This window comes from Dreissena polymorpha, chromosome 13 (assembly GCF_020536995.1).
Source record: "Dreissena polymorpha isolate Duluth1 chromosome 13, UMN_Dpol_1.0, whole genome shotgun sequence".
Lineage (NCBI taxonomy): Eukaryota > Metazoa > Mollusca > Bivalvia > Myida > Dreissenidae > Dreissena > Dreissena polymorpha.
Genome location: NC_068367.1, coordinates 60,252,321 through 60,280,124, shown reverse-complemented (window position 1 = coordinate 60,280,124; position 27,804 = coordinate 60,252,321). Strand labels below are relative to the sequence as shown.

The 27,804-nt window shown below is 33.6% G+C and overlaps 3 protein-coding genes across 9 annotated transcripts in view; 1 reads left to right on the top strand and 2 right to left on the bottom strand.

The window, feature by feature from the left end:
- Positions 1-27,804, top strand: part of LOC127855998 (serine/threonine-protein phosphatase 6 regulatory ankyrin repeat subunit A-like) — a 282,105-nt gene that overhangs the window by 88,487 nt on the left and 165,814 nt on the right. The window contains exons 26-27 of the mRNA XM_052391934.1: positions 102-245; positions 1,856-6,315. Coding sequence (XP_052247894.1) covers positions 102-245; positions 1,856-1,938 — 227 coding nt within the window. The 3' untranslated portion in view covers positions 1,939-6,315. The remainder of the gene's footprint in view (positions 1-101; positions 246-1,855; positions 6,316-27,804) is intronic.
- LOC127855999 (E3 ubiquitin-protein ligase TRIM33-like) overlaps positions 1-27,804 on the bottom strand; it is a 193,066-nt gene that overhangs the window by 30,381 nt on the left and 134,881 nt on the right. The gene's annotated exons all lie outside the window — the stretch shown is intronic.
- LOC127856002 (uncharacterized) lies at positions 19,398-21,054 on the bottom strand. The gene is made up of 2 exons (XM_052391969.1): positions 20,891-21,054; positions 19,398-19,898 (listed from the first exon to the last, which is right to left on the bottom strand). Exons 1-2 carry the CDS (start codon positions 20,919-20,921, stop codon positions 19,546-19,548), a joined length of 384 nt encoding a protein of 127 aa, XP_052247929.1. The 5' UTR covers positions 20,922-21,054; the 3' UTR covers positions 19,398-19,545.

Here is a 27,804-nt window from a genome sequence, read left to right as displayed (position 1 = left end):
TTTCTAAGGGACTAAAAACATGTCAAAATATGTATCTAAGTGGTAAAGGGTTGAAACCCTGCTGTAATGTGCTCTGCATGCTTGCTATTCTCCTTTTCTAGGTTACTCTCCGGCGCTAAGTTGTGCGCCAAACGATCGGGTGGCTGACTGCCTGGCTATTATTCTCGCTCACATGTCCTTCGCTCCCTCTATGTCGAGTACTTTCTGCAGGTCAACACATAACGACAATAATAACTCAACCCTAGGTAAGGAAGTAATAATTCAACAGTAGGGATTGTAACAAAAATAATAAATCAACATCAGTTAGGGAACAACATTTATAATTCAATGTTAGGTAAGGAGGTGAATATTGCTATTTGTTTGTGTAGAGTTGTCAATTTTTCATTCAAAATACTTGTTAACTGGAACACTTCAGTAGATATTCATGAAACATCACTGAAATGATTCTTGGTTAATTCTCATTCCAAGTTGTTCAAATTGTTACTAATAACTCTAGGGATGGAGGTGAAGCAATTAACTGCTACTTTGAAATTGTTATTTATGTGTAGAGTTGCACTTAAATTTTTGGAGAGGGGGGGGGGGGGGCAAGGCAGTTTTCCTTAATTGGTGTAGAAAAAGTCTTAACCATTCTTAAAGTAAAATCTCTTAAATCATTCTTTAAAGCGGGTATATACGATTTTTATATGTGCTGAATTGTAAAATATTGATACAAATATGTTATAATAACACACAATATGCAAGAAAAATGATACATTTAAGACGAATTTCATAAAATACAGCATATACAAATTAGCGCCCCGAGCCGATTGTGACGAAGATAATTCGTAATTATTTTCCTACAATAACCGATGCATTCGTCTTTTTAGTAAGTGTTCGTGTGTCGTTTGAATCGATATCGCTCAGGAATTTCAAATGAACCGTTAAACTAAATTTAGATTCACATCGTACATGCATGATATACATGCTGGCAAATTCGGCTGTACAGCCTTTTTCGATTTCAGAATTAAATATCTGGCTTATTTAGCATTTTTCGACACATGTTCTTCTTAACTTTTATTTTAGTTTATATTGAAATATATGTATAATAAGTTTTTTACACATTTTATATTAATTAATAAATATTTGACAAGATCGTATATACCCGCTTTAAATGTTCTCAAATCAAGTAATCACATTTCATGTATTAGAGTTTGGAAATGGTCCTTTTCTTTGTAAAAACAAGTCCCAAGGGGGTACATGGTTGTTTGTTAAATGTTTATATAGAGAACTGTTAATGCTTGCTACCTAACCAATCTTAAAATAAATGTTATGCCTGCATGAAATTTGCAAGAACATATTTGTTCTTATGTTTTATTTTGGTTTGATTGGAAACTGAGTCTTGCAAGGTCAAAAACTAGGTCAGTGGGTAAGTTAGAATAAAACGTTTTTAACTGTCTAGAATTTATTATTGTTACCCAATTGTACCAAAACTCGCTCAAAGATGTGTTTGAAAAAACATCTTGGCAAAGTTATGAAGTGGATTTTGTGAGGGTCATACATTTTAAGTCACAAGAGCAAATCGAAGAAAAAGCTTGAGATCGCTGAAGTTTCAGAACTTATTAAATATTACAATTCTGCCAATGAATGCTTTAACATTCGTTTTACCTTTGCATGTTCTAACATAAGCATGAAAATGTGCAAAGTAATCTATTGTTACATTCTTGACAGGGATTGCATCTGTGTTTCCTTATTATACAACATTCCTATCAATTTAACTGAACTAAAGTGTTTTAACATGTTTGGGCATATTATTTTATTTTCATTTCTGTACATGTATCTTTGATTGAATTTGAATGCTTTGATGTGTCTACTTCAGGTGGAACTAGAACTCTTGAGATACCCCACAACGATAGTACCAAAGAACAAAGTCTACCAAGCTCAGATTCTGAATTCTACTAAACCCCATTTAGCTTATTTTGCAAGATATATTGTTGTTTTGTAATCTTGTTCACTTTGTATTACACAATTTTGCATAACCAGAGAAGTAAATATATTTTTCTAATTTTGTGTCTAAGTTACTTGGCAAATAATAATGAGTTCAGTTTAAGATTAGAGTATTGTTCAAATTTGTATAATTCTAGTTTCATGGCACTTAAGAACAAATCTTTTGAGGTGCATGTATTGCTTGTCTCATGTATATGTGTGTGTGTGTTAATCCAATATAATAATAGGAAGAAGCTGTTAGAATGTACACAGAGGATTAAATTTATATTACACAAAATAAAAACAATATAATTATCAATATAATATTTTTTTGGCTTTTAAATTATAATGAAAACATAATTTATTTTCAATTTCAATTCTAACACTTTCAAAACACTGCTTAACACAACAGGTAGAACTAGTTAATTCTAATGATATCTTGACTGAGCACAGTTTTGACCCATTCCTTATCAACACATATTGCCCTACCAGACTGATTAGAGCACTGGACTACGTATCCGAGAATTGCAGGTTTGATCCCCAGTCGGGCCGCATAGCTTGTGTGGCAATTGGTTATTGGAAACCCTTCCATTGCCTTTTCTATCCTACCTCTGATTCAAGTAGTGGAGTTGTCAGTTACTGATCGCTAACTTAGGAAAAGTGTGAGTTGGTTAATTGACTAGTGTTATATTATTAAAATACTGTTGAAAATGGGGGGGGGGGGGGAATCCATCTGAACAAAATTACAGGAATGCTTATGGCCAATCATTGTAAACATTATTACAGTAATACTGCCCAACCTCTTTTCAACCTTGACCTAAGTTGAATTGTCCTGAACCAATAGAGGGTATCAGTGTGTATAAAAAACTGTCTCTTGTTCAAAGCAAGATTGGAAATTAAATTATGTTTTATGTCCCCGGTAGGGTGGCATATAGCATTTGCACTGTCTGTCCGTCCTTCCGCCTGTCCGTCCAAAAACTTTAACATTGGCCATAACTTTTGCAATATTGAAGTTAGCAACTTTATATTTGGCATGCATGTGTATCTCATGGAGCTGCACATTTTGAGTGGTGAAAGGTCAATGTCAATGTCATCCTTCAAGGTCAAAGGTACAAAAAACAAATTCAAGGGAAGTAATAAGCATTAAAGGGAGATAATTATTTGTACCTGCCAAATGATACAAAAAAATAAATCAAAGCGGCGCAGTAGGGGGCATTGTGTTTCTGACAAACACATCTCTTGTTTTTTATAGACTGGACATAGCCACCAATCCACATTATAAACGGACCATGTTATGAATCACTAGATACGTACCGTTTTTCTTGCATATATATTTCCAATAGTCTCATGTAATTCAGATTTACAATAACAATTGAATTATTCTCTCCAATCATGACGATATATGTGTTCCATGTGGCCACAGATTAAAATGTATTACCTAAACTGCCATAAAATCAAAGCATCTTATATTTTTCAAGGCTCAAATGAAATTAAGTCATTTCCTTCTCCCAAGGAAACTAAGCAGACATGTCGCATACTTGTTTTACGATCGCAGTGAGAGATAAAAAGTTACGGAAGAGAATTTATACGGAGGAAAAAACTTGATAATAAATTTGATATTTTTTCTTGTAAAAAAAAGAGAAAAAGCAGGCTTAACTACTGAAACTCTAGATGGCTAAAAAAGTATTTTGTCGCTGGAAAAACAGCCTCTGTTCATTGATGCCTGAATCAAAGGTGTATTTACGGGTTAGCTGTATATATCTTGTAATTCAATTGTTCACAGGAAGGTTTGCCTAATATTTGTATATGTCGTTATTATTGTAGTTGGGACCAGGCCACTGATGTTTCATTTCTGTGCCACTCATTAAATGCATTTTGTTTTTAATTGGTATTAACATTCTAAACATTTCTTCTTACTATTCATACAATTATATTGTATACATTTGAACCTGTTATTAAAAATTCTTGTACAACAAAGTTTACTTGCCAATATTTCATCAGCTTTCTTGATAACTGTTTATTTCGAAAATTTTAAGCATTTGTTAACTTAATTTCAAGTTAATTATTTATTTTTAAGGGCACCGTTCAATGCTTTATTCATTTGTGATACATGCTTTGTTTAGGCAGCTGATGTGATTCGATTTAATTCAGTGATCACTCTTTCAAAAGAAATACTCACTTTGCATTTCATTTGATTGAATCTGCTTTATAATAATAATAATAATAATCTAATAATTGTAGTAGTAATAAATTGTATACATTTTAAAGAAAAGTATAAATGTGGTTACTGTTTGTAATTCAAGAAAATATAAATAGCATTCAGTGGGAAAGGCATTACTTGTTAGTTTTGAAGAAATAGTTAATATATACATACTGACTTGGTGTGTTCTTAAGAATTTCTGCTGATATTTTAAGTTTCTGTTTTTTTTTTGTAATTACATTATAACAGACAGTACACATGTAATTATTTCTACTTCTTTGTAGTGTTGTTTGTTTATGTACATAAATGAATGTCTTGGCATTACGTTTAGAAAAAAATATATAACATGAAATATTTTTGTTCTATTATATGTGTTATTTGTTACTAGATTTTCTATATAACATGTTAGAGGAATTTAGAGATTTTAATAACAGTTTGTTTCATATAGTTCAATTGTTATATAATTGATAGGATATTTTTTCTAACTATGTCCCCTTGTCTTGAGTACCGTATATGCCATCTGTTTCCAAATGTTGTAGAAAATTAGTTTGCATTATATTAAGGAAGCGCACCTTTAATGATTTCCCGCGATTTCTTCGAAGGTTGAAGAGCCTACTATTAGGTGCCGTAGCCTAGTGGTTAAGGCGATAGACTAGAAATCTTTTGGGATATTCCCGCGCAAGTTCGAATCCTGCCGACGACGTATACTTTTTTGCGACGCGTTTTATTTATTTTCTAACGTAATTTGATTTAATATGGCATATAAGCTATATTTATTGTTAAATGTGTTGCAATTTTTATGCACATTCTTCAATTATTAAAATTTAAACAACGTTATGGCGAAATTGGGTGATTTACTGTTGAAAATACGAGCCATGCATGTTGCATTTTTATTTTTATTTCAAAAAGTAAACGGTAAATCTGTCTATTTCTTGGTATTTTTGCTGTATATAGTGTTTCTATAAAAACTAAGTTTCAAATATGACTTAAATGATACTATTTTGAATTTTATGACACTTTGTTTTTAACCGACCCAATTTTTACTTGGCTGAAATCACTTACATTTCATGGCGCTCTTCCATAGATAAAAATTTGTAAAAAATAAATGTCTGTAAAAGAATACTTATTTCATCTTGTTTAAACTGTAAACACCTTTACAGCATCTGTACACACCAACTGCATGCCCATATTTGGAAATTTGAATGAATAATGGAACTTTTATATACCCCAGGAGTGAAAATAAACTGGACAAAAGCCGAGCGTGGGCCCCCCCTCCCCCCCGCCCGTCTGTCGGTCTGTCGATAGACCAGTTCATTTCCAGTCAATAACTCGTCAATGGATTGACCGATTGGCTTGAAACTTCAATGTTAATTGGCCTTGAACAGTAGATGACCCATGTTAAAATTGGGGTCACTAGGTCAAAGGTCAAGGTCACTGTCACAATAAGTGTGAAAATCATTTCCAATCAATAACTCGTCGAAGAATTGACCGATTGGCTTGATACTTCACATGTGCATTAGCCTTGGACAGTAGATGGCCCCTATTGAAATTGGGTTCACTAGGTCAAAGTTCAAAGTAATTGTCACAACAAGTGTGAAAATCGTTTCCGATCATTAACTCGTTAACAAATTGACTGATTGGCTTAGTACTTCACATGTGCATTGGCCTTGGACAGTAGATGACCCTTATTGCAATTGTGGTCACTAGGTCAAAGGTCAAGATCACTGTCTCAATAATCATGAAAATCTTTTTCTGATCAAAAACTCTTCAACGGATTGACCAATTCGCTTGATGCTTCACATGTGCATTGGCCTTGGACAATAGATGACCACTATTGAAATTCGGTCACTAGCTCAAAGGTCAAGGTAACTGTCACAATAAGTGTCTTATCCTTTCGGATCAATAACACGTCAACGAATTGACCGATTTGCTTTATACTTAACATGTGCATTGTCATTGGACTGTAGATGACCCCTACAGGAATTGGGGTTACTAGGTCACAGGTCAAGGTCACTGTCTGAATAAGTGTCAAAATCGTTTCTGATCAATAATTCGTCAACCAACTGACCGATTGGCTTGATACTTCCCATGCCCATTGGCCTTGGAAATAAGATGACCCCCTTTAAATTGGGGTCACTAGGTCAAAGGTCAAGGTCTTGTCGCAATAAGTTTGAAAATCGTTTCCAATCAATAACTCGTCAACAAATTGACTAATTCACATGTGCATTCGCCTTGAACAGTAGATGACCCTTATTGAAATTGGGGTCACTAGTTCAAAGCCCTCTTTGGGGGTGGGGGGCATATGTCTCCGACCACGGAACTCTTGTATTTGATAGCTTAATAGCAGTGTTTTCTTTAGTGAAGTTCTTTTCAATTTAAAAACTGAAGGGAGATTTTTTAAAAGTTAGTTTTTCAAAGTGGACTTTTTTTTAATTCACATGTTTATTAATTCATGCACTATACTTATAGCTTTTGTGTGAATTGGAACTATGAACAAGAGGCTCTTTTAAAAGTAACGTCCAAAGTCTGCTGTATTCTGTTCATTGTAAAATATTGGACTGTTCTGTTAACATTATTGTTACCAAAAGTCATGATCTGTTTTGCAAACTTTGTTTCAACCCTGGAACATTTTACAATTTTTAGATCTCCATTTTTTTCTTTTCAAGATGGCGGCATCATGTTTGTGGGGGCGGGGGAAAGAAAATCCTTATTTCATTAAGGAAAAACTCAATTGACCAATCAAAAGTGCTGAAACTCATACAGGTTTTAAATATTGTATGCATCTTCTGGGTTTAGCCACTGATAATGCTAACAATCCAAAGAGAAACATACCTTAACAGTTGAATGTTTATTTCTTGTGCAAACTGACATTGGCCAAGCTATGGGAAAACAGGGCTGAAGGTATGTGTGTAATGTGTCGTCCCAGATTTCTTGTGCAAACTGACATTTGCCAAGCTATGGGAAATCAGGGCTGAAGGTATGTGTGTAATGTGTCGTCCCAGATTTCTTGTGCAAACTGACATTGGGCAAGCTATGGGATAACAGGGCTGAAGGTATGTGTGTAATGTGTCGTCCCAGATTTCTTGTGCAAACTGACATTGGCCAAGCTATGGGAAAACAGGGCTGATGGTATGTGTGTAATGTGTCGTCCCAGATTTCTTGTGCAAACTGACATTGGCCAAGCTATGGGAAAACAGGGCTGATGGTATGTGTGTAATGTGTCGTCCCAGATTTCTTGTGCAAACTGACATTGGCCAAGCTATGGGATAACAGGGCTGAAGGTATGTGTGTAATATGTCGTCCCAGGTTAGGCTTTGCAGTCCGCGCAGGCTTATTAGGAACGGTGCTTTCTGCCTGAACTTGATTTCCTTTAAAGAGACCTTTTCATGTTATCATACATTGACACAAATAATTTTTTTTTCAGATTTACCTTGTTTTGTAGTTTAATGTTTTTACTAGGAAACTGTAATACTGAACATTTACCATGCTCTAAAATATCCATTATATGCATCTTTTGACAATTAGAAACCAAAACATTGCAAAGATTTACAAACAGGAAACGATTGTATAATTTGGAAAGTTCTAGTGTTATAAGTATATTTTGTGACATTACTAGGATTGCTTCTATTAGGAATGGAATACATGAAGCATGGATGGCTGAGTGGTTTCAGCGCTAGACTTTTACTCCAAGGGTCAGTTGTTCAAGCCCGGGTGTAGATTCCTTTTTTCTTTTTTTAATTTAATTTTATTTTTTATTCTGAAATCTTTTCGTTTGGATGTTTACATATATCAATTTAAAGCATTTTATGACACATTTCCAAACTTGCAAATACTGTCGAAAGGTCCCTTAAAGAAAAGATTTCCTTAAAAAACAGAAAATTGCATGAAAGCGGACAGTTTTGCCCAGATTAGCCTGTGCGGGTTGTGCAGGCTAATCTGTGACGACACTTGATGGTCATGCATTAAGCCCAGTTTTCCCAGAGCAAGGCTCATATACAATGTGTGTTTTCACTGATATTGTGTTGGCTATTGTTAGGTTGGCTAAGATTGCATTGTATAATAGACCGGTGTGGACATGATATTAAAATTAGCAGCATTTTCTAATTGAACATTCCATGCTTGGTTATTGTTTAATTTGTATTGAGTTTCTTAATAAATCTTTTGATTATATGATATCCTGTCATGATTATGTACTCATTCTAAATTCAAATACAAACAGCCATTATCAGCTACAAGCATTTTCTGTGTGTATGTCATAGAACATGTATGGGCCATAATCCTTGTGTTTGTCATAGCCCTTTTCCACTCAGAAGCAAAGTGGAAATCCATATTTCAAAGAAAAAACCTGGACAATAATGGCCTTAAGGATGCTTTGTAAAACACAACGTAAAGTTCATTATCTTCATGGACAAATCTGGTGAGTTTTTTTTCTGAAGTTTGTTTTAAAAATTAAATTTTGGACATTATTATCTTTTACCATATTAATGACATTCCACCCTGTCTATATAATAAGTTTGGAAAGGACTATGCTCAGCAATATCAAACGGGTAATGATTTAATTATGATAAACAAACTGTATTTAAATTAAGGAGATTTCCATTTGCTGAAAGGTTTCTTTATATTGATTCAGTTCAGAGGTATGTTTGTTCAAAATGACCATTACTTTTTTTAAAAGATACTTTTTGGAAGTATTTACACTCATTACAATTATTTATGTATAGATGTATTGACATATTTCAAGCAGATTTGAAAAAAAGTTATATTTATATTTAATTCTCCAATCTCCATGCAGAGTTGTTGTCTATGCTGTCGCATACAATCGACTTTGCCATCACAAGAAAACCCTTCCAGATCTGGAAGGATTTTTATTTTGTTTTACTAGTATGTTATGAAAAGTAGTTATGAAAAGTAGTATCATTTTCTTTAATATTTTGAAAATAGTGTATAAGTTTAGGTTCATAATAAAACGTAAAAGACCGAAATTACATAAAGTAAAAATAACGGGAAAATTATTGTACCATATGGCTGGGCTATCATCATGTGGTTTGTTTTTAACGGCAGGGATTTGATCCAGCTATGCTGGTTCCAATCAAATTTCTGCGCGGAGGTTGTTAATTCTCATAACAAGATACCTTTTTAGTCGAAAAATAGTTTATTTACGGTACAGATGCTTGCTTGATATTTTAGATTTTACTGCACTTAATAAACCTTGAACAACTGTGTTTTTGTAATTCATGTTGTCTATTATTTGGCAATTTCAGTGTTTGCTGCCTTACGTCAGGGTATGATCATGTTGAAGTATGATTTTGCCATGCATGTATTTCTGATGTTACTTCGTATAAAATTCACTATAATTATTAATATGCATTGTCAATAATTATAAAACCTTAAAAGTGTTTTCCTACTCAAATATATTTTGCACCTGTCCATCGATGAGATAATATTCTGTACTCTTTCTTAAAATGAACTAAAAAATAACATTCATAATGTTATGCTCACTGTTTACTTTCTGCTTTAATTTGTGCATAATTGGTACATTCTGAAATAAATATTACTTTGAGAGAATATACACTAAAAAAATACATTACCCGGTACTTTTGTTATTGCACGTAAAACCAGTTGTTATGTTATTGTATATGTGAACTAGGATACAACCTTGTGAAAACACCAAAGATGCCTTGTATGTCTCAAATAGTTTTTAGTGCTTATTGATTTTGGTATTGACATTTGTTTACAGTTTTTTATGGATTTGTCCACAACTTTTGAACATTTTCATTCGGCCACAGATGAAATACCTGGACGTATAATGCTATAATAGAATTATTAAATAAGAAATATATTTTAAAGTTAATCATGTCCATTGTATGTGAGTCTGTTAATTTGATAAACATGATAAGATGTTAAAGAGTTTGCACAGCTTTACTATAAATATATGTATTTTGATATGGAATGCATTTTGACAATTATGCTGACATGTTACATGGATTTTTAATTCTCACAATTTGTGTCATTGTATGTTTATAATAGATTTATTAAAGTATAGAATGTCTTGTATGACTGTTAATTTAATTAACTGGACTTGAATGGAAATGCCAGAGTAATGGGACATGACATATGGACTAATGGGACATGACATATGGACTGATGGGACATATGACATGGACTGATGGGACATGACATATGGACTGATGGGACATAACATAACATATGGACTGATGGGACATGACATATGGACTGATGGGACATAACATAACATATGGACTGATGGGACATGACATATGTACTGATGGGACATGACAGAGGCAAGAGACTGACTTGACATTTGGACTTGCTTGACTCTCCAATCGAGTCAGAAATGTCAAATCATTGTGTAGTGCCAGTCACGTCTCATCTTCTGGTCAGACTGACATAATTGACTGACTGGACGAGGCGAACTGGATGAGGCGGACATGATTTACTAAACTGAAACACATTTTATGTCATGCCTGTTGACTTATAACATATTTTATGTCATGCCCATTTACCGGTTTCATATTGTATGTCACGACTATTGACCAGTGTTTATAGTTTACATCATGACTTGACCGATTATATTATTTATGTCATGGCTGTTGACGTATTTTATGTCATGACTATTGACCGGTTCCATATTTTGAGTCACGACTATTGACAGTTTTCAAAATTTACATCATGACTATTGATGGTTTTCATATTTTACGTCCTGACTATTGACAGTTTCCATAGTTTATGTCATGCCTATTGACAATTTTCATATTTTATGTCCTGACTATCGACTTTAACATATTTTAAATGATGATCTTTGACAGGTTTCATATTTTATGTCATGATTATTGACCGGTTTTGTATTTGACATCATGATATTTGACAAATTATATTATTTGTGTCCGGACTGTTTTGACTGGTTTCCTATTTTACGGCATGACTATTGACAGTTTCTATAGTTTATGTCATGCCTATTGACCCATATCATATTATATGTCATGCCTATAGACTGGTTTAATACTTTATGTCATGACTATTGACCAGTTTAATATTTTACGTCACAACAATTGACCAGTTTCATATCTAATGCCAGGACTATTGATCCTTTATAAAAATTATGTCATGACGATGGACTATTTTCATAGTTAATGTCATGCCTTTGGACTGGTTTAATATCATGACTATTAAACGGTTTCATATTTTACGCCCTGACTATTGACCAGGGTCATATTTCATCTCTAGCCTTTTGACTGGTTTAATGTTTTTATGCCATGACTATTGACCAGTTTCATATTTTACGTCATGACTATTTACTGGTTTCATATTTTACGTCAGGAAACTTGTTCATTTTCTAAATTTATGTCATGACTATTGACCATTTCCATATTTTAATGTCGTGCCTATTGACTGATTTAATATCATGCCTTTTGACCGGTTTCATATTTTACGGCATGACTTTTGAACGATTTCATATTTTATGTCATGAATATTGACTGGTTTTATATTTTATGTCATGACTATTTAACCAATTATATAATTTGTGTCATGCCTATTAGCCAATTTCATATTTTAAGGCATGACTATTGACCAGTTTCATATTTTATGTCATTACTTGTGACCAGTTCCATATTTTGCGTTATGACTATTGAGTTTCCAAAATTAAGGTCATGACTATTTACCGGTTTCATATTTAACGCCATGACTATTGACTGGTTTGATATTGAACATCATTACTTTCGAATGTTTCCGTCAGTCATTAACAGTCAGTTTGTCACAAGTAAAGTCAGTCAGTTATTAAGAGAGTAAATCTGTCATGAACAGAGTCAGTCAGTCATGCACATAGTCAGTCAGTCATGATCAGTGTCAGTCAGTCAGGAACTGTTAGTCATAAGCTGAGTCAGTTAGTCATGAACAGACAGTAATGAACAGTCGATGCTGACGTGTCAATTGTCTGCATTATTGCGGAAATCCGGATTTGAGTTGTCCAGGATTGATTTTGAGATCAGTGTTATTAAGATGAGTTTTTAAGGGTATTTGGTTTGTGTATGGGCAAATTCGTTCGAGTGTGCGATCATTTGAGAACTAAGCTTCCTCGGCATTCCGGAAATACCCACGGACATGAACGATAATTGACAAAACCTCTTTGCTTCTTTCGGAAAATCTTACAATTCTACGAAATGTTACAAATGTCCGCCAGCTTGAAAGTTTAATTGATTAGCAAAAGCACTGCAATATAATATTGTAAAACAATATGTTAACCGAATTATATAGTGATTGCGTATTTGCTCGGTTACTATTCACTGGTTTTTCGTTTTCTGCAATCAAACTATATGCACATTTTATTTTATGTGCAAAAGACGTATCTTGATATGCTTTCGTATATTTATTTTCGTCGATTTAAATTTATTTTCGACGTTCTTTATAACATTGATATGAAATGACAAGTACACATGCATTGTTACGGAAGAAAAGACTAAAAAGCTAGAGCTCTTGCTACCCGTTGGGGACATACGGCCTCAGACTCTCTTAATTTACGTTTAATTTACCGGATTTCAAACTAGGGACAATTAACACACTCCGACTCGGCCATGAACAGTCAGTCAATTATGAACAATCATGGGTATCATGTTGATTGACGGAACAAAATGTTCAAAACTAAAAAGTGAAGGGAAAAATGCCACCAGAAAACCAAAATAATTTCAGCAATTCATTTACTCCACAATTCCAATGACAAAAAGGTTCCTTGATGAAAATACAGTAGTACAAACTCTCTCATACACATTCAACATGTCTAAATAAAATCAGAAAATGTCAAATAAACACCATTTTACCTCCGTAACCTCTAGCTGGCTTATACAATTCCATAGAAGACAGCAATAACATAAACACTTTAAACAAGTTAATAGTAAAACGGTATATTTTTTTTAAGTTTAAAGACATTCTTCAAGGACAACAATTTATTGTTGAACCACCACTGTTCTGTATACACATATTGGGCATTGTTGGGCAATTTAAAATCAGTCTTATCAACATGTTTCATAAGGGAACGAAAAAACTGAACAATGTGTTTGAAACCATTAAAACAAAGATACCAGTTCATTTTGATACCACATTATGTCATTATAAGTACCTCAAACTTGTTCTTGTATATAACTATTATGGTATTGCACAAACAAACAAAAGCTGGAAAATAGAAGAAATTGTGTCAGGTAGATTGGTTGCTAAGGTAACAAAAATGACAATATTTACACACAAAAAATCGTCAAAAGGTACAAATGCATATTAAAAGAATTCATTGAAGAAAAAATATTGAAAAAAATGCATCATGTAAAATGATTACAGGGAAGACAAAATTGTGTTTAGGCATACTTTTGGCCAATTTTCTAACTGGCCAAGTGCCTTAACTTACATCTATGAAGACCAAAGTTCACAATCTGAAAACAAAATAAATATGTCAACATGACTTGACACTGAAAAGTTAAGTTCAAAATCTGGACTCTTAAGTTTAAAATCTGAAGGATCAGTTCAAAGTCTGATGACTATCAATGAAAACAATTGCCTTTTCTTTCTAAATGATCCATATCACAGCTTGTTCTTTGTTCAAACTTTGTACAAAGTACACGATATACGCTAATAAGGTTACATGGGTTATATTGTCCGTTAAAAACATAAATCTAACATTGATTATAATCAATAGCTCCAGGTTCAAAAATTAATATTCAAAAAAGCAAACTATTGTTAATGCTCAGCTACAATGCCTGTGGGTTACACGTACGCCTTTCCTATACAGATTAGAAAAAGCAATTCGAACCTAGAATTGCGAGAAAGCATTTTACCATCTGTTTTCTGCCAATAAATATGTTAAAATAATTTACAGTACACTCTTTGAACTATATATATTAATAAAAAAAATATATATTAGGATATAAATTAAAAAACTCTAAAGGCCAAAAATAGATAAAATATATATTTAAAATTACAAATTAAAAAAATATACATAACTACTTTCAATAAAAACTATTAGATTTGTAAAACTTAACAAACCTATGTACATAAAAGTGGCTATTATATTCAACACTAAACCCAGATGGAAAAATGCTTTCAGCAAATCAAGTGCAAACCACTTCTTATCACACATAATAACATGTGGGTACTTGATTAATATATAGCTTTCAACGCCAAAACAATACCAAAATCATGAAACATTATTAAGAATGACACAAGAAACTGGTGTGCCTGAGTAACATTCGTCGTGGAATAAATACTCTTGGCTGTTTAATATCTTGGTAGATATAAATATATTTATATGACATACTACTATCCATGTATTGCAAATTCAGTTGATAAAAAGTAATCTTTTAAATATATAGACAAGAAATCATACAGAACAAATCGGTGTTTCAATTTGGTTTTTATTTGATTATTTTTTGTGTGTATTGACCTCAGTTACAACAGTTTCTCTGTCATTTCTTGTAAAAACTGGCACAATTGCAAATTGAACATGCTATAATGACCAAAACCGACACTGACACATTCTCACATTCACACTGAACTTATCTTTTGCTGACAAAAGAATGAACAAAAGAAATATGAAAATAAACTTGCGAAGAAAAAAGCCAAGAACTCTGAACATACAAAAACGCACCATTTTTTAAATGTGAAAGTTAGGTCTGAACAAAACTCTTGACAATATACTTTTGAAAGTCATAGTTATTCTGCTTTTTTGCAAAACTTTCATTTGTTGATCACTTTTCACGCTTTTCTTTATTTTCTCTTTAGGTACAATATGCCTTTTCCTGATTAAGTTTCCGTAAGTCTGCATATTTAACATAGACACATCAAGTGTAACTAACAAACAAAAAAATAAAATAGTTGATCACTTATCCAACAAATGCAACATGTAAATCAAAATTTAAAAAAGTAAAGGACAATTCCACTCACAATATAAAATAATTAAGCTGGAATGAACAAAAGCATATTTCCCTCTTGTTAAAAAACAGCATTTAAACCCCTCGGATAAGTGAATGATAACAGTCAACTTTATGCTGAACCCACCTCTTTGTAAGAATTTCAAGCATCATTGACAAAAATTCAGAATGGACCGTGAAATTCAAGAAAAAGGCTCACTGAAATCAGACAGGAGTGGCATCAAATCGTGGAGCATTTTGCCTAAAACTGAATAATACACCATACACTTTGTTCTCATGCGTATATCTATCAAAACATTTGTGCAACACGTTATCAATAATTTGCTCGTTTTCACTATTTCTACATTTTGACTGTATCAATTGTCAAAAACATGGACACAAATTTTAAGATGGTGTAATTAATCAAATAAATGGGCACCATTAGACGCATTTGCTTTAGAAGTTAAGAAACAAACGACCTAAGAAATTGTAAAATTTCTCCACATTCATTTTACCCCAACTCAATTAAATAAATTCATTTACTCGTTAAAATATTATGTACACAAAAAGTATTAATCATGAAAATGCAGTCATCAAAAATAATGAAATAATGAACAAACATGTACAGGGTGATAGTTGTTTGATATTACAGAATCCATTCACATATGTACAAACACAAACTCTCAAAACGTGAAGAACTATTTTTTGATTGGAAAAGAACCCCAGCAATAAACTTTTTTTATAATTTATAAAAAGAACCCCAAGAAAAAAAAATCATTTTTTTATATAATTTACAACATGATTAAATGCTGCAAAAACGATTAACCTTTTGCTATATGAAAATGAATACAAATAAAAAAACTAATTACCGAACTATTCAATTTTACTGTTTTATTTTGTTTTAAACATTTAAAGAGATAACAAAATAAAATGACTGAATACACTTTTGCCACCAATACACAGTTTGTGCGTGTATACATACTCTGCCACTTTCAATGCTTTATAATCCCATTTATTTAAAATTAAATCGCATTCTTTCATGAACTCATCACATTTTTGTGTGCTGTTATTCTCCCTTTAAATTTGAACATGATAAAGAAATAAAATAATTCACGTTTCCTATCATGTTAAAGGCAAAATTAGGTTTTCCAGAAAGAGTCACCAAAACAAACAAAGTTCACACAAAAACATCTATACTAATTGACACTAGGATCTACTTAAAACATATGTACAACAATTTCTGTCTATAACACATTATACTTTGGGTTTTGACAAATCACCAGGTATGTACACATCAAAACCAATGCATACAATTACGAGATATACATGTACGCAGTGCACAACATAGAGGGGTATGTTGGAATTCGTAATAAATGTGTTCAAAGGAAATATTTGATGTATTTGATGAGAGAATCTGTACTATGGGACCTTTATTAGACTGCTATCGAACCATCAAGCTGTTTGGGTTTAAAGTGAACACTCCTTAGCTTCAACGGTGATTAAACCCGTGACCTCTAGAGAGGTAGTCAGACACACTTATCGCGTCGCTAAAGAGCTAGCTCAACAGCAAGGCTGTTGTAAGTGACCTTATTCCACTACACTTCTCCCCCTTTTAATGTTTCAAGGCCCAGAAACACGCAACAGCATGTCTTGCATCTGCATGGCCCACCCAAAAACCATTGAACAGTTCAGACCCACTTTCTGAATCGTTCGAATCGTTACCATTAAAGAGAAAATATTTTGAGCTCCAGCTGGGGATTGAATCCGTGAACATTAGAGTGGTAGTCCGACTATCTAACCGCGTCGGTAAAGAGCTAGCTCAACAGCAAGGCTGTTGGAAGTGACCTGATTTTACTAAAGTTTCGAAGCTACGCCCATATGGATGGGTCGCAGCACTTTTCCTGCCCCATGTCACATCCTGCCTCCATGGAACCCAACTATGCTCTTTAATCTAATCACATTATTATACAAGGGTAAAAGTTTATTTAAATTTCAATTGCAAATCAATTACATTTTTACAATTCAACTACTTTTGTTAATGATAGAAAAAAAGTTTTAATGAAAATGCGTTTAATATGAAATATTTACATATGCATTACTGCTATATTGAAATATGCCTCAGGGGTAATATGACTGTCTATGATTTAATTTTGACACAGAAGCATTCTGCCGTTTTCAAAAACTTTTTTGAGCACTGAAGTAACAAGTATCACTATCATTATTCAGAGGTAAAAGTTTTAAATATTAATACAGATTTAAGTATATTTGGTATACTTGAACAAAAAGTGCTCAACGTTGAGCAGTTGTGGTCAGTCACTTGTCATCATTTACTGTGGTCAAATGTGGTCAATATTGTCAGCATTTTGCATATTTTCTCTCACATATTCTTCCCAAAATATCCATGTGAGATGGTTTTTAACTATATACAGATAATTTTAAGGAATATCTGTAAAATAAAGCATAAAATGATCCTTGGTTGACTTTATCGATATAAAAAATGTATGATGGTGCACGGCAGATAACTGTGTCGTTCAGTTTAGGATCTTAAAGGTAAAGGTCACCATAGGTACTTGGAGTTTGTGCATATTCGTTATGTGAATGTAGTAAAAGTACATGTTTCCGACTGGTCATTAACTATGTCGTGCAGTATGGAACTTTACAAATAAATAAGCGCAAATGACCATCATACCATGTGACCTTTTTTTAGGTTTAGGTCACAATCACATTTTTTTTTCATTTTCCTCTTATGGATAAGGTGAAAGATCTTATTAGTCTCTATCGGATCTATCCCTTAACATTTTAGTGCATGATGGGTTTTCAAACGTAATGGGCACAAATTGAGATGATATCAGGATAACTTGTCACATACAACTGACATGTTTAAAGATCAAGGTAACAGTAAAAAATTGTGCATGTTCCCTTTATATATTTATATATTCATGAAAATTGGGCCAAAAATGTGACTTCTAGAGTGTTCACATGTTTTCACTATATACATATAGAGAAAAATGGCCCGCCCATTGGCGGCCATGATTTTTCACCGATCTGGACCATTTTCAAACTCGTCCGAGATATCAATAAAACCAATGTTTTGACAAACTTTCTTGATGATTGGGCAAAAATTGTGACTTCTATCTAGAAGTGTTTACAAGGTTTCTCTATAGCCAAATAAGGAAAACTGCCCCCCCCCCCCTGGCAGCCATGTTTTTCAACTGACCAGAACCATTTTCGAACTCAACTCTCATATCAAGGAAAAAAATGTTCTGACCAAATTTCATGAAAATTAAGCCAAAGACGTGACTTCTAGAGTGTTCACATGTTTTCACTATATACATATTGAGAAAACTGCCCCGCCCGCTGGCGGCCATGTTTTTCACCGATCTGGATCATTTTCGAACTCGTCCGAGATATCAATAAAACCAATGTTTTGTCCCACTTTCATGATGATTGGGCAAAAGTTGTCACTTCTAGAGTGTTTACAAGGTTTCTCTATAGCCAAATAAGGAAAACTGCCCCGCCCACTGGCGGCCATGTTTTTCAAGGGTCCAAAACCACTTTTGAACTTAACCAACATATCATTAAGAAAAACATTTTGACAAGTAACATGAAGATTGGGCATGAAATGTGACTTCTACAGTGTTTACAAGTTTTTTTCTTTTTTTTTACCTAGTGACCTAGTTTTTGACCCGGCACGACCCAGTTTCGAACTCGACCGAGATGTTATTGGGACAAAATTTCTGACCAAGTTTCATGAAGATCGGACAATAAATGTGGCCTCTAGAGTGTTTACGAACAAATGTGGACGGACAGACGGACGGACAGACGACGGACAAAGACCGGTCACAAAAGCTCACCTGAGCAATCAGGTGAGCTTAAAAAAATCGATATAAACATACGATGTGTTCAATGCCTGTGACACATATGCTTGGATTTTTATCATTTTATTCTTACAGTACATGTGCCAGAGTTCAAATTAGTTTGATATAATGTGCGATTTGTAAAATGATAATATATGATATCATATTCACATAAATATGAATTTGACTGATAGTTTACATAATGACTCAGACAATGTATTCATTAAAATATTAATAACGGTACTTGAAATGCATGTTATGAACAATACAAGAATATAGTTTTATGAGCAATAAATACACTTGGACTCATAAACATAATCTTGTGAATAGACTATTCTAATATGTTCGAACAATCCCTATAAAACTAGTTTCAATTGAACTAATCAATTATTTTTTGCTGTTAATATATGAGGATAGTTAAATTATAGTTCATATTGATACAGGCTTGTTAAAGACTGGTTTCTTTGGAAATGTGTAATAGTTTCATACAGAGAATAACTAATATGTCCTATTCCAACAGCCACTGGCTTTAAAACCATGTATACAAAACTGTAACACTTATTACATGACGATGTTTATGCGAGTTTATAATTAAATTATTATAATAAACATCCTCCTACTCTAACAGTGCCTTAAACACGATGATGTCATTATTGTTCCACATTCCTACAATGAGTGATCCTGTGTGCTTGCTGTAGTAGATAGATATAGGGTGAGTCACACCATCATTCTGTGTGACCATCTCTGCCAGTATTTGTCTCCCATCTCGGTCCACCTGGAAGATTTTGTCTGTAGAGTATCCACACAGCAGAACTTGTCCTGATTCTGTCACATGTATGCCTGTAGGTTGTGCAGGTACAGAAAGGTCGGAGATCACTGTGCCATCCCTGGAAAGTGTGACCAGCAAGCACCTACTGTAGTTGACCACATATATCATGTCTCCATCTGGACTCACTGCACAGGAGTGAACTGTGGTATGAAAGAGAGTGATAATGAGATGGTGTGTAGATATTGAAACGAACATCATGATATAAAAATTTGTAAGTCTGATGTTCTTGTTATATAATAAATTTATAAAATGTATTTTAGAACTAAGTGCATACAAAAAACTTAACACCATTAATAAACATGAGTAAATAGACATACACGAATGCTTTTAACATAAAGTACAGTAAATATCAACTATAAAGACCAGTTGTATCGATAATGTGATATATTGTGTTTCTTTATTTAGTTTGGAAATAGTTCTTAAAGACATCATTGTCTAACTTCAATATAAAGTTGTTAACTCCTGATGATACCAATACTTTATTCTATATCCAACAAATTCATCCAATCGGCATTCTTCATATGTACCACGTGACCGTCCAATATATTCCGGTATTGGATCAAAAAGTCTGTATTTTTTCATATTGGACAGTTGAGTACAAGTGCACTAAGCAATTGTTTTATAACGATGAAAGCCGTGACCGAGAAAAAGTATCCGAATGTACTATAATCGACTCACATGGGCGCTTGTCTTGAAAATAGCATAGATGCATTAAAGCATTTTAAAATCAAAATTAAAATGAAACAAAGAGCTGAAGAAAAGGATATATAATACAAAGCTTATTAGACGTTTAAACTGTACAATACGTGATATATTTGGACTCGCACACAGTTTGAAGTCATATTAATATGACGTCAAACTGTGTGCTCGTCCAAATATATATATCCGTATTGTACAGTGAAACGTCTAATAACCTATAATTCTTCATTCTCAAGTCATCTGCCTGTGTCAATATGCATAAAAAGTACAATTTTGTATTTGGTAAATAATGTGAAGCTTAATATTTACAAAAATAACTTTGTTTGATAAGATAACTGATATATGTAGCTTATAACTTATTGACTTCAATGACGGTAGAAGCATGGGTCCTAAAAGTTCTGAACATTATAATAATGCTAGGAATAGTTATTACCTCTATTGTAACCTGATGTATCCTTATACATCTTCCTCACAAGTCTTCCATCCACAGTATAAAGATACAGAACACTACCATCTGTAATGTACAGGTTACCATGATGATGGGCAATACCCCAGCATTCATGTTGGAGCGTTATTACCCTGTCCTTTATTAGCTGGCCATTGGTCACTCTGATAAAATGGACCCGATTGTTCACCACAGTAACAGCCACCAGGCTGGAGTCGATGCTGCACATGAACCATAGTGCAACAGGGAAGTCATAGTGGGCCACCACCTTGTAGGTCTGATCCAGGAGCTTCACTTTACAGTTGGTCTGATCTGTGATGAGGAGTTCTCCAGAAGCTGTCTCACAGATACCAGTTATCTTGCATGTGTTATTGTCATCCTTAATCTGCACAGTGTACATTTTACTACCCTCCACTTTTATGATTTGATCAGGCTTGCTTACAGCACCTGGTTGATATCCCTTGACCAGCTGATAAGATGAACTTGATACTGGATCAGACACCTGGCCTGACTTGGTCAGATCACTTGTTTGGTTTCCTGGTGTATACTTTCTAGATGAACTGGGGTCTTAAATGGACATTTTTTCCTTTAATCTTGAAGTTGTTTGTTTTTCAGGGTCAGACTGGCTGGATGCTGCAGGTTTATTCTGTTTGGTAACTAGGTTCTGTGTAATCCTTTGAGCAGGTTGTATTTTTTTCTCTGAGCTCAATAGTTCTCCCAATCCTGAGAGAGTTGACAGGTTTTGTTGGATAGTTGTATCAGGTCGAAAGATGAGTTTCATCTCATTCATTTTTGTCATTTCTTGTAAAACTGCTTCTACCTTGATGGAATGGACAAGACATTTACTATACTTGATAAAATTCAGTGATTCACTTTTTTCTTTTATTCTCATCCAATCTTCTTTCAAGCATGTAATATTTTTAATGGACTCAGTGCAGTTTTCTATGTCAGTTTGAATTGATGTTCTTGTGTTTTCCAGTAAAGTTTCCAACTCCTTCTTGGTATACTTTTCCAGCTGATCCAAAGCATCATTAATTGTCTTCCTTAAAGCATTGATTTCTTCCAGAATGTTCTTGTACGATCTCTCAATAGACTTCATATTTTCCTCTAAGTCATCTTTCTTACGTATCAACTGCTGGTATTGTGTATCAATTGTTTCTGACAACTGTTTGAAGTTTTCTTTTTGATGGAGGTCTTGCACTTTGTCAGCTATAAGAACCACATGGCTGCATTTCCTGCAAAAAAGGAACTCACTGAAATTTATATATCCCCCACCACTATAGTGGGGGACATATTGTTTTTGCCCTGTCTGTTGGTTTGTTTGAGTGATTGTTTGCAGGGCCCTCTCTTGCCGCCAGGGGAAGCCACCCACATCCCTCAAGAGGGGAATTTTCCCGCCGATTACCTTTTATGGGGGATTTTTTTTAACTTAGTCTCTCATTACAAACTTTTTTAGTTTTGTACATGTTTGCACTATATTAATGTGTTTTTTTATAACTGAATATTTTATACACCCATATTAGACTATATTGTATTGCAGGGCCGTTGCTACACTTTGGGGAATTTGGGTCGGAGCCCTTAGAGGGGTTTATTTCGCATCGTTTGGGGCGAAAATGGGAATTTAAGATCTTTTCACCAACCATTCAACACCTAAAATTGCTATATTTTAATGTGATTTACATAAATATACATTTAATCAAAGGTCCGTAGCACGATACCAGCTGGCAACATAGGTTAAAAATGTAAAAAAAAAATTTGGAGGGGGAATTTGTAGCTGAAAAAGGGGAAAAAGTATACTTTTTTCATGGGAGAAGCCGCTGATATTCGGCGGTAAAAAGTGCAAACACGAGGGCCCTGGTTTGTTTGTTTGTTTGCCCCAACTTTAACATTTGCAATACATTTTGCAATATTGAAGATAGCAACTTGATATTTGGCATGCATGTGTATCTCGGGGAGCTGCACATTTTGAGTGGTGAAAGGTCAAGGTCATTCTTTAAGGTCAAAGGTCAAATATATAGCTTCAAAGCGGCGCAAAAGGGGACATAGTGTTTCTGACAAGCACATATCTTGTTATTATTAAAAAAAAGTATACCAAGATATGCAATTGATTTTGAATTCTATTATTTGATATCATGGACTTTCTATGAAACCAAATGTTTTTAATAGCAAATATCTGGCTGTACATTTTTTAATTAAGAATGTGAATGTTATTTTCAACATGAATATAATAACACTGTATTTCAGAACAAAAGGGCACATAGCATAAAATAACATTTTACTTACACCTAAAAAGGAAATACATGTAACTAGAGAATACATGGTTGGTTTTCTTTTTCTAAGCCTCACCGGATAAACTTTTCCCATCTCGGCACTAACCATGTATTCTATTTATCCTGCTTCATGCCGTTGACACATTTTGTCAAAGACAAATGATAAATTGACATTACAATATAAATACATGTATTCTTGTCGAGCCTCCTACATGTACACAACATTCCAGACGACCGAATTACTACCAATTGTACAAAATAGTTCCACTTTAAACTGTTCCTTTTAATACTTTCCTATTGGAAATATGAGAAAAAATAAAAAAACCAACCGAGAATGTGATATTTTTCTTGGTAAAAAATGAAAAAAATGCAGCAGCAATTCAAAACTAAATTTTATTTACTTAAAGACAACTTTAATCAATTGCTTATAACAATAAATTTACTACACATCCATTTTCTGTTTTTTCCATCCCTTTGTCGAAATCCATTTTCTGTTTTTCCATCCCTATTATCAAAATTTATTTTAAATCACTTTTTTAGCGTGTGTATCGAATGCTAACCACTCTGACCAAAAACCCGATTTACGAAATAGTAATCCTTCCGTAGCAAATTATTTTATTCCTATCGAAGTTAACAATTATACAAAGACAAGCACAGAATCCAAAATAGATATATGTTTATGATTCGTTCCGTGCCTTAAAAATATTTAAAAAATACTGTTAAAACCACCATTTCAAAATTGTTGTCCCTATATATATATAAAATCCTGAAAGAAACTAGATTGTTTCGTCTAAGAAATGGCGTCACACTAGAAACGTCATAGATTGCGTAATCAAGTACATGAAAATGATAAATACGGAAAGCTGGCTCGGTAATATATTTTGAAGAAGAAAAAAAGGATGATATATAATATTACGATAGCATTCACGATACGTTCTAATAAATTTCAAATGACAAATATTAGAACATGTTAATCGTCACAGCGTGCGTATGAAAACACTACTTTCTGTTGACCGGAGATAGGAAAATGTATTCGACCCTGCTTTATTTGGTAAATGTTTGCAACAGAGGCAGGATAAATATATCTTTGCAGTGTCAGCTGTTGTCGGGTGTATGGTGTGTGTCATCAAGTTTAGTTAGATTATAACCACTTTAGAAACCACATGTTTTTGTCCTGATGAAACTTGGTCGGAATGTTTATCAGGACAATATTAAGGTTGAGTTTGAATGTTGGTCATGTAGATCTATGCCAAAAATAAGGTCACCAGGTTGTGAGTTAATAACTGGTACTAAGGGTATCACGTTTAAACGTTTAAACGATGGCGTTTCGTGTTTTGCTCAAAAACGTTTACAAAAACAGTAAACGTTTAAACGACAGTCAATGTCAACAGAATCCATTTTAGTTCATTACATTACGATGTTGCAAAACTCATTAAAAGCTGCTGAAAAAGACTCGTATTTGTATCACGTGCGCCAGATGGCTCTTATTCACAGTACCGTAGACATAACAATACACCTGTACGACCTAGACGTCTTGAATATTTAACCCGCATCGGCACGAAGTGCTCGGGAAAAGTTTCCCGCTATTTCTTGCATGATCATGCCCCTAATCGTCTTTAACATTCAACGCGCGTCGGCATGAAGTGCATGAGGAAAATTTCCCGCAGTTTATTCATCGGTATTCATTTTTAATCTAATGAACAGATACTCGTTTTGATGTACATCTTGTTAAGTAAAACAATAAAAACAATTAACACCGGTGTACTCTTATTGAAGAAATGTGGGTTAAATATTAATTCATCTTTGTTACAAAATATAACGGCATGTAAGTAGAAAACGCGTAACCCAATGGTTAGACAACGACGAGAACAGTTGGTTTTAATATGACGTCATTGTGCAAATGGGTTATGAACTAAGTATAACTTCCGTAAATAATCACTACTTTCAGTTTGGAAATGTGATGGCACTGATGCTTTTAAAACGGACGTATGGAAACCGTTTAAACGGTATCGTTTTGTTTATTTCATTCCGTTTTAACGTTAGGAAAAATCGGTAAACGTGATGCCCTTAACTGGTACTACTCTAAAGGGCAAATGCATGACTCAATCTTGATGAAACAAGGCCAAAGTATTAATCCTGACAATATCTTGGTTAAAGAAGCATTAAAATCATGTGGGTTAAAAAACTAAGTCACCATGCAGGTCATTTCTTAAAAAAATATTGTTACCACTCTTAAGTTCACATTTATAAACTCAATCCTGATGATAATTTTTCAGAGTGTTTACATTGTATAAGCCTAGTTCAAATTCAAATCTGGGTCAGATACCCCCAACAACCAACTCACCAGCTCAAATCTTAGAAAAACCTTGTTACCACTATTTTAGTGGTCCTACTAAATGCTGCTAAGACATACAAAGACACACAAAGACCCACACAGACATATAAAATACTCATTATTAATACTTTATATAATATATTACAATGAATCATTATAATATCATCATATAAATCAAACATTTTTGCAAAAAAAAGAGTAAGATACTCAAGCAAAGACACCCTTCGACGCACAAAGACACACAAAGACGCACACAGACATACATAATAAGCATTATTAATACGTTATATTATATGTTACAATAAATCATTATAATATGTTAATGCAAATCAAACATTTTTGAAAACAAAATGTTTAAAATACTCCAGCAAAGACACACAACGACGCACAAATTACATTGATGGTGTTAGAAAGAGATGTGTGAGCGGTACTGTGCCTCAATTCATCACTTTTAGAAGGTTATTTTACAATATTGTCCAAAGTTGTAAAAGCTCAAACATATTTGCTTGAATAAAGTTACATGTAGGTTCATTAATTCGTGCAGTTGTTGATATGTTTTTGTTTCAAAATTTGAAAATCATATTTGTGGTCAGTACCGGTGTCTGTCTCTTTGGACTTGTTTTTATTGTCGTTTATACAATATTCTCTATAAAGCTATTCATTTCATTCAACAGGGTGTAGAAATGCTCACTGTGTATAAAATTAATATCCATATTTTGCACTGAAGCTGCAACGTTTTGTGGGAATACATGTAGAGATGTGCGCTTTTTATCCCATAATTTACGATTAACGGGTAAAGGACAAGTATATAATAAATATGCGCATTCATGATTCAGTGTACAACGTTTATTGCACTTAACACAATAATTAATAATAAGTCGGCGCGGCTAATGAAAAGCCTCCTTTAAAACATAAAATATACCATCCCTAAATGATCTGGCCAAATACGGTCCATCATATCTTTTTACCATTAAATCAGTGACAATAAAAAAAGATTTATATTTTTTTCACCATCTTTTGCCAAATAGTTATTTCAGTTTGATACTGCAGGGGAAGCATCATATGTCGCCAAATCTGCTTAATACACATCATGTTTGTAGCTTATATTACCCACATTTACATATCAGCAAAGAAATCTAGACATGGTTTCCATTGAAGCATGTAATCTGAGTAGGATGTACCATAATAATTGGTTTAAAAACGAACTGGAGATACAAGCACCTGTATGGCAGAAGTGTACAACACGCTCTCTTGCGTGATGAATTAAAATTGTTTGCAAAGCTTTACATACCTAGGGGTACTCGAATTATTATTATTATATTATATATACATTCACATATTTTTTTAAACTGGATTCAGCAAAGTCAAATTTTATGAAGCGATATTTAAACATGGTGTGTTCAATAGCACTATTATATTTTTAATACCAATCCTTTAAATACTCAACTCTTGTTGAACAATATATTTGCCTGATTTTAAAGCTCATAATTTATAAAAATATATGCGTCATAAACATTAATGCACCCATTACATGTGTTTTGACACATACACAAATTTTGTAAATTTAGGGTTAATCATTATATTAAGAGACCACTCAAGGTCAGTAACCAAAAGACGTCTCTTAATAAAATGATCTTTAAAAAATCTTAATAAAAAAACACCAATCTGGAAAACAGTAAAAGCATCATCATGGACAAATCTATAGACCAATTCTGTGCCACCAATATCTTGTTTAGCATTTAAATTATATTAAATAATCCAGATATTATAGTGTAGTTACAAATATCATATAGCTTGCAATTTGACTAGTTATAATCAGGGACCTATACAAACAAAGGGACGAGACACTCACTGAACCGAAGAACAAGCTAACGCGTTGTTACGCAAAAGGGAAACGAGACTTGCGACCCAACGAGACTTCGCGCGACGAGGCAAATTTTCACAGCCGCCATTTTGACAAAGCGAGACCGTGACAAAGCAATCGAGACAGAATAAGATAACAAATTAACCAAGTGTTGCCAACACAGAAGTATTCATTGCAAAGGTTTGTTGAGTTTGATACATCTTATTGTTTCATTTGTTTTCGACTATGCTTTGTATTTACTTATAAAACAACGGTGGGTATTTTCACCAAATCATGCGTATCATTGTTTACACTTCCATAATCCGAGAAACGTGTGTCGTGGCTTTTTTCAAAAGGCTTGGTCAAATAAAGCTCTATACTGTTCATGCTGGTATTCTTACAAACGTTACATTTCAACGCATTGTGTGATGCTAATTTTATTTGTATTATTAGC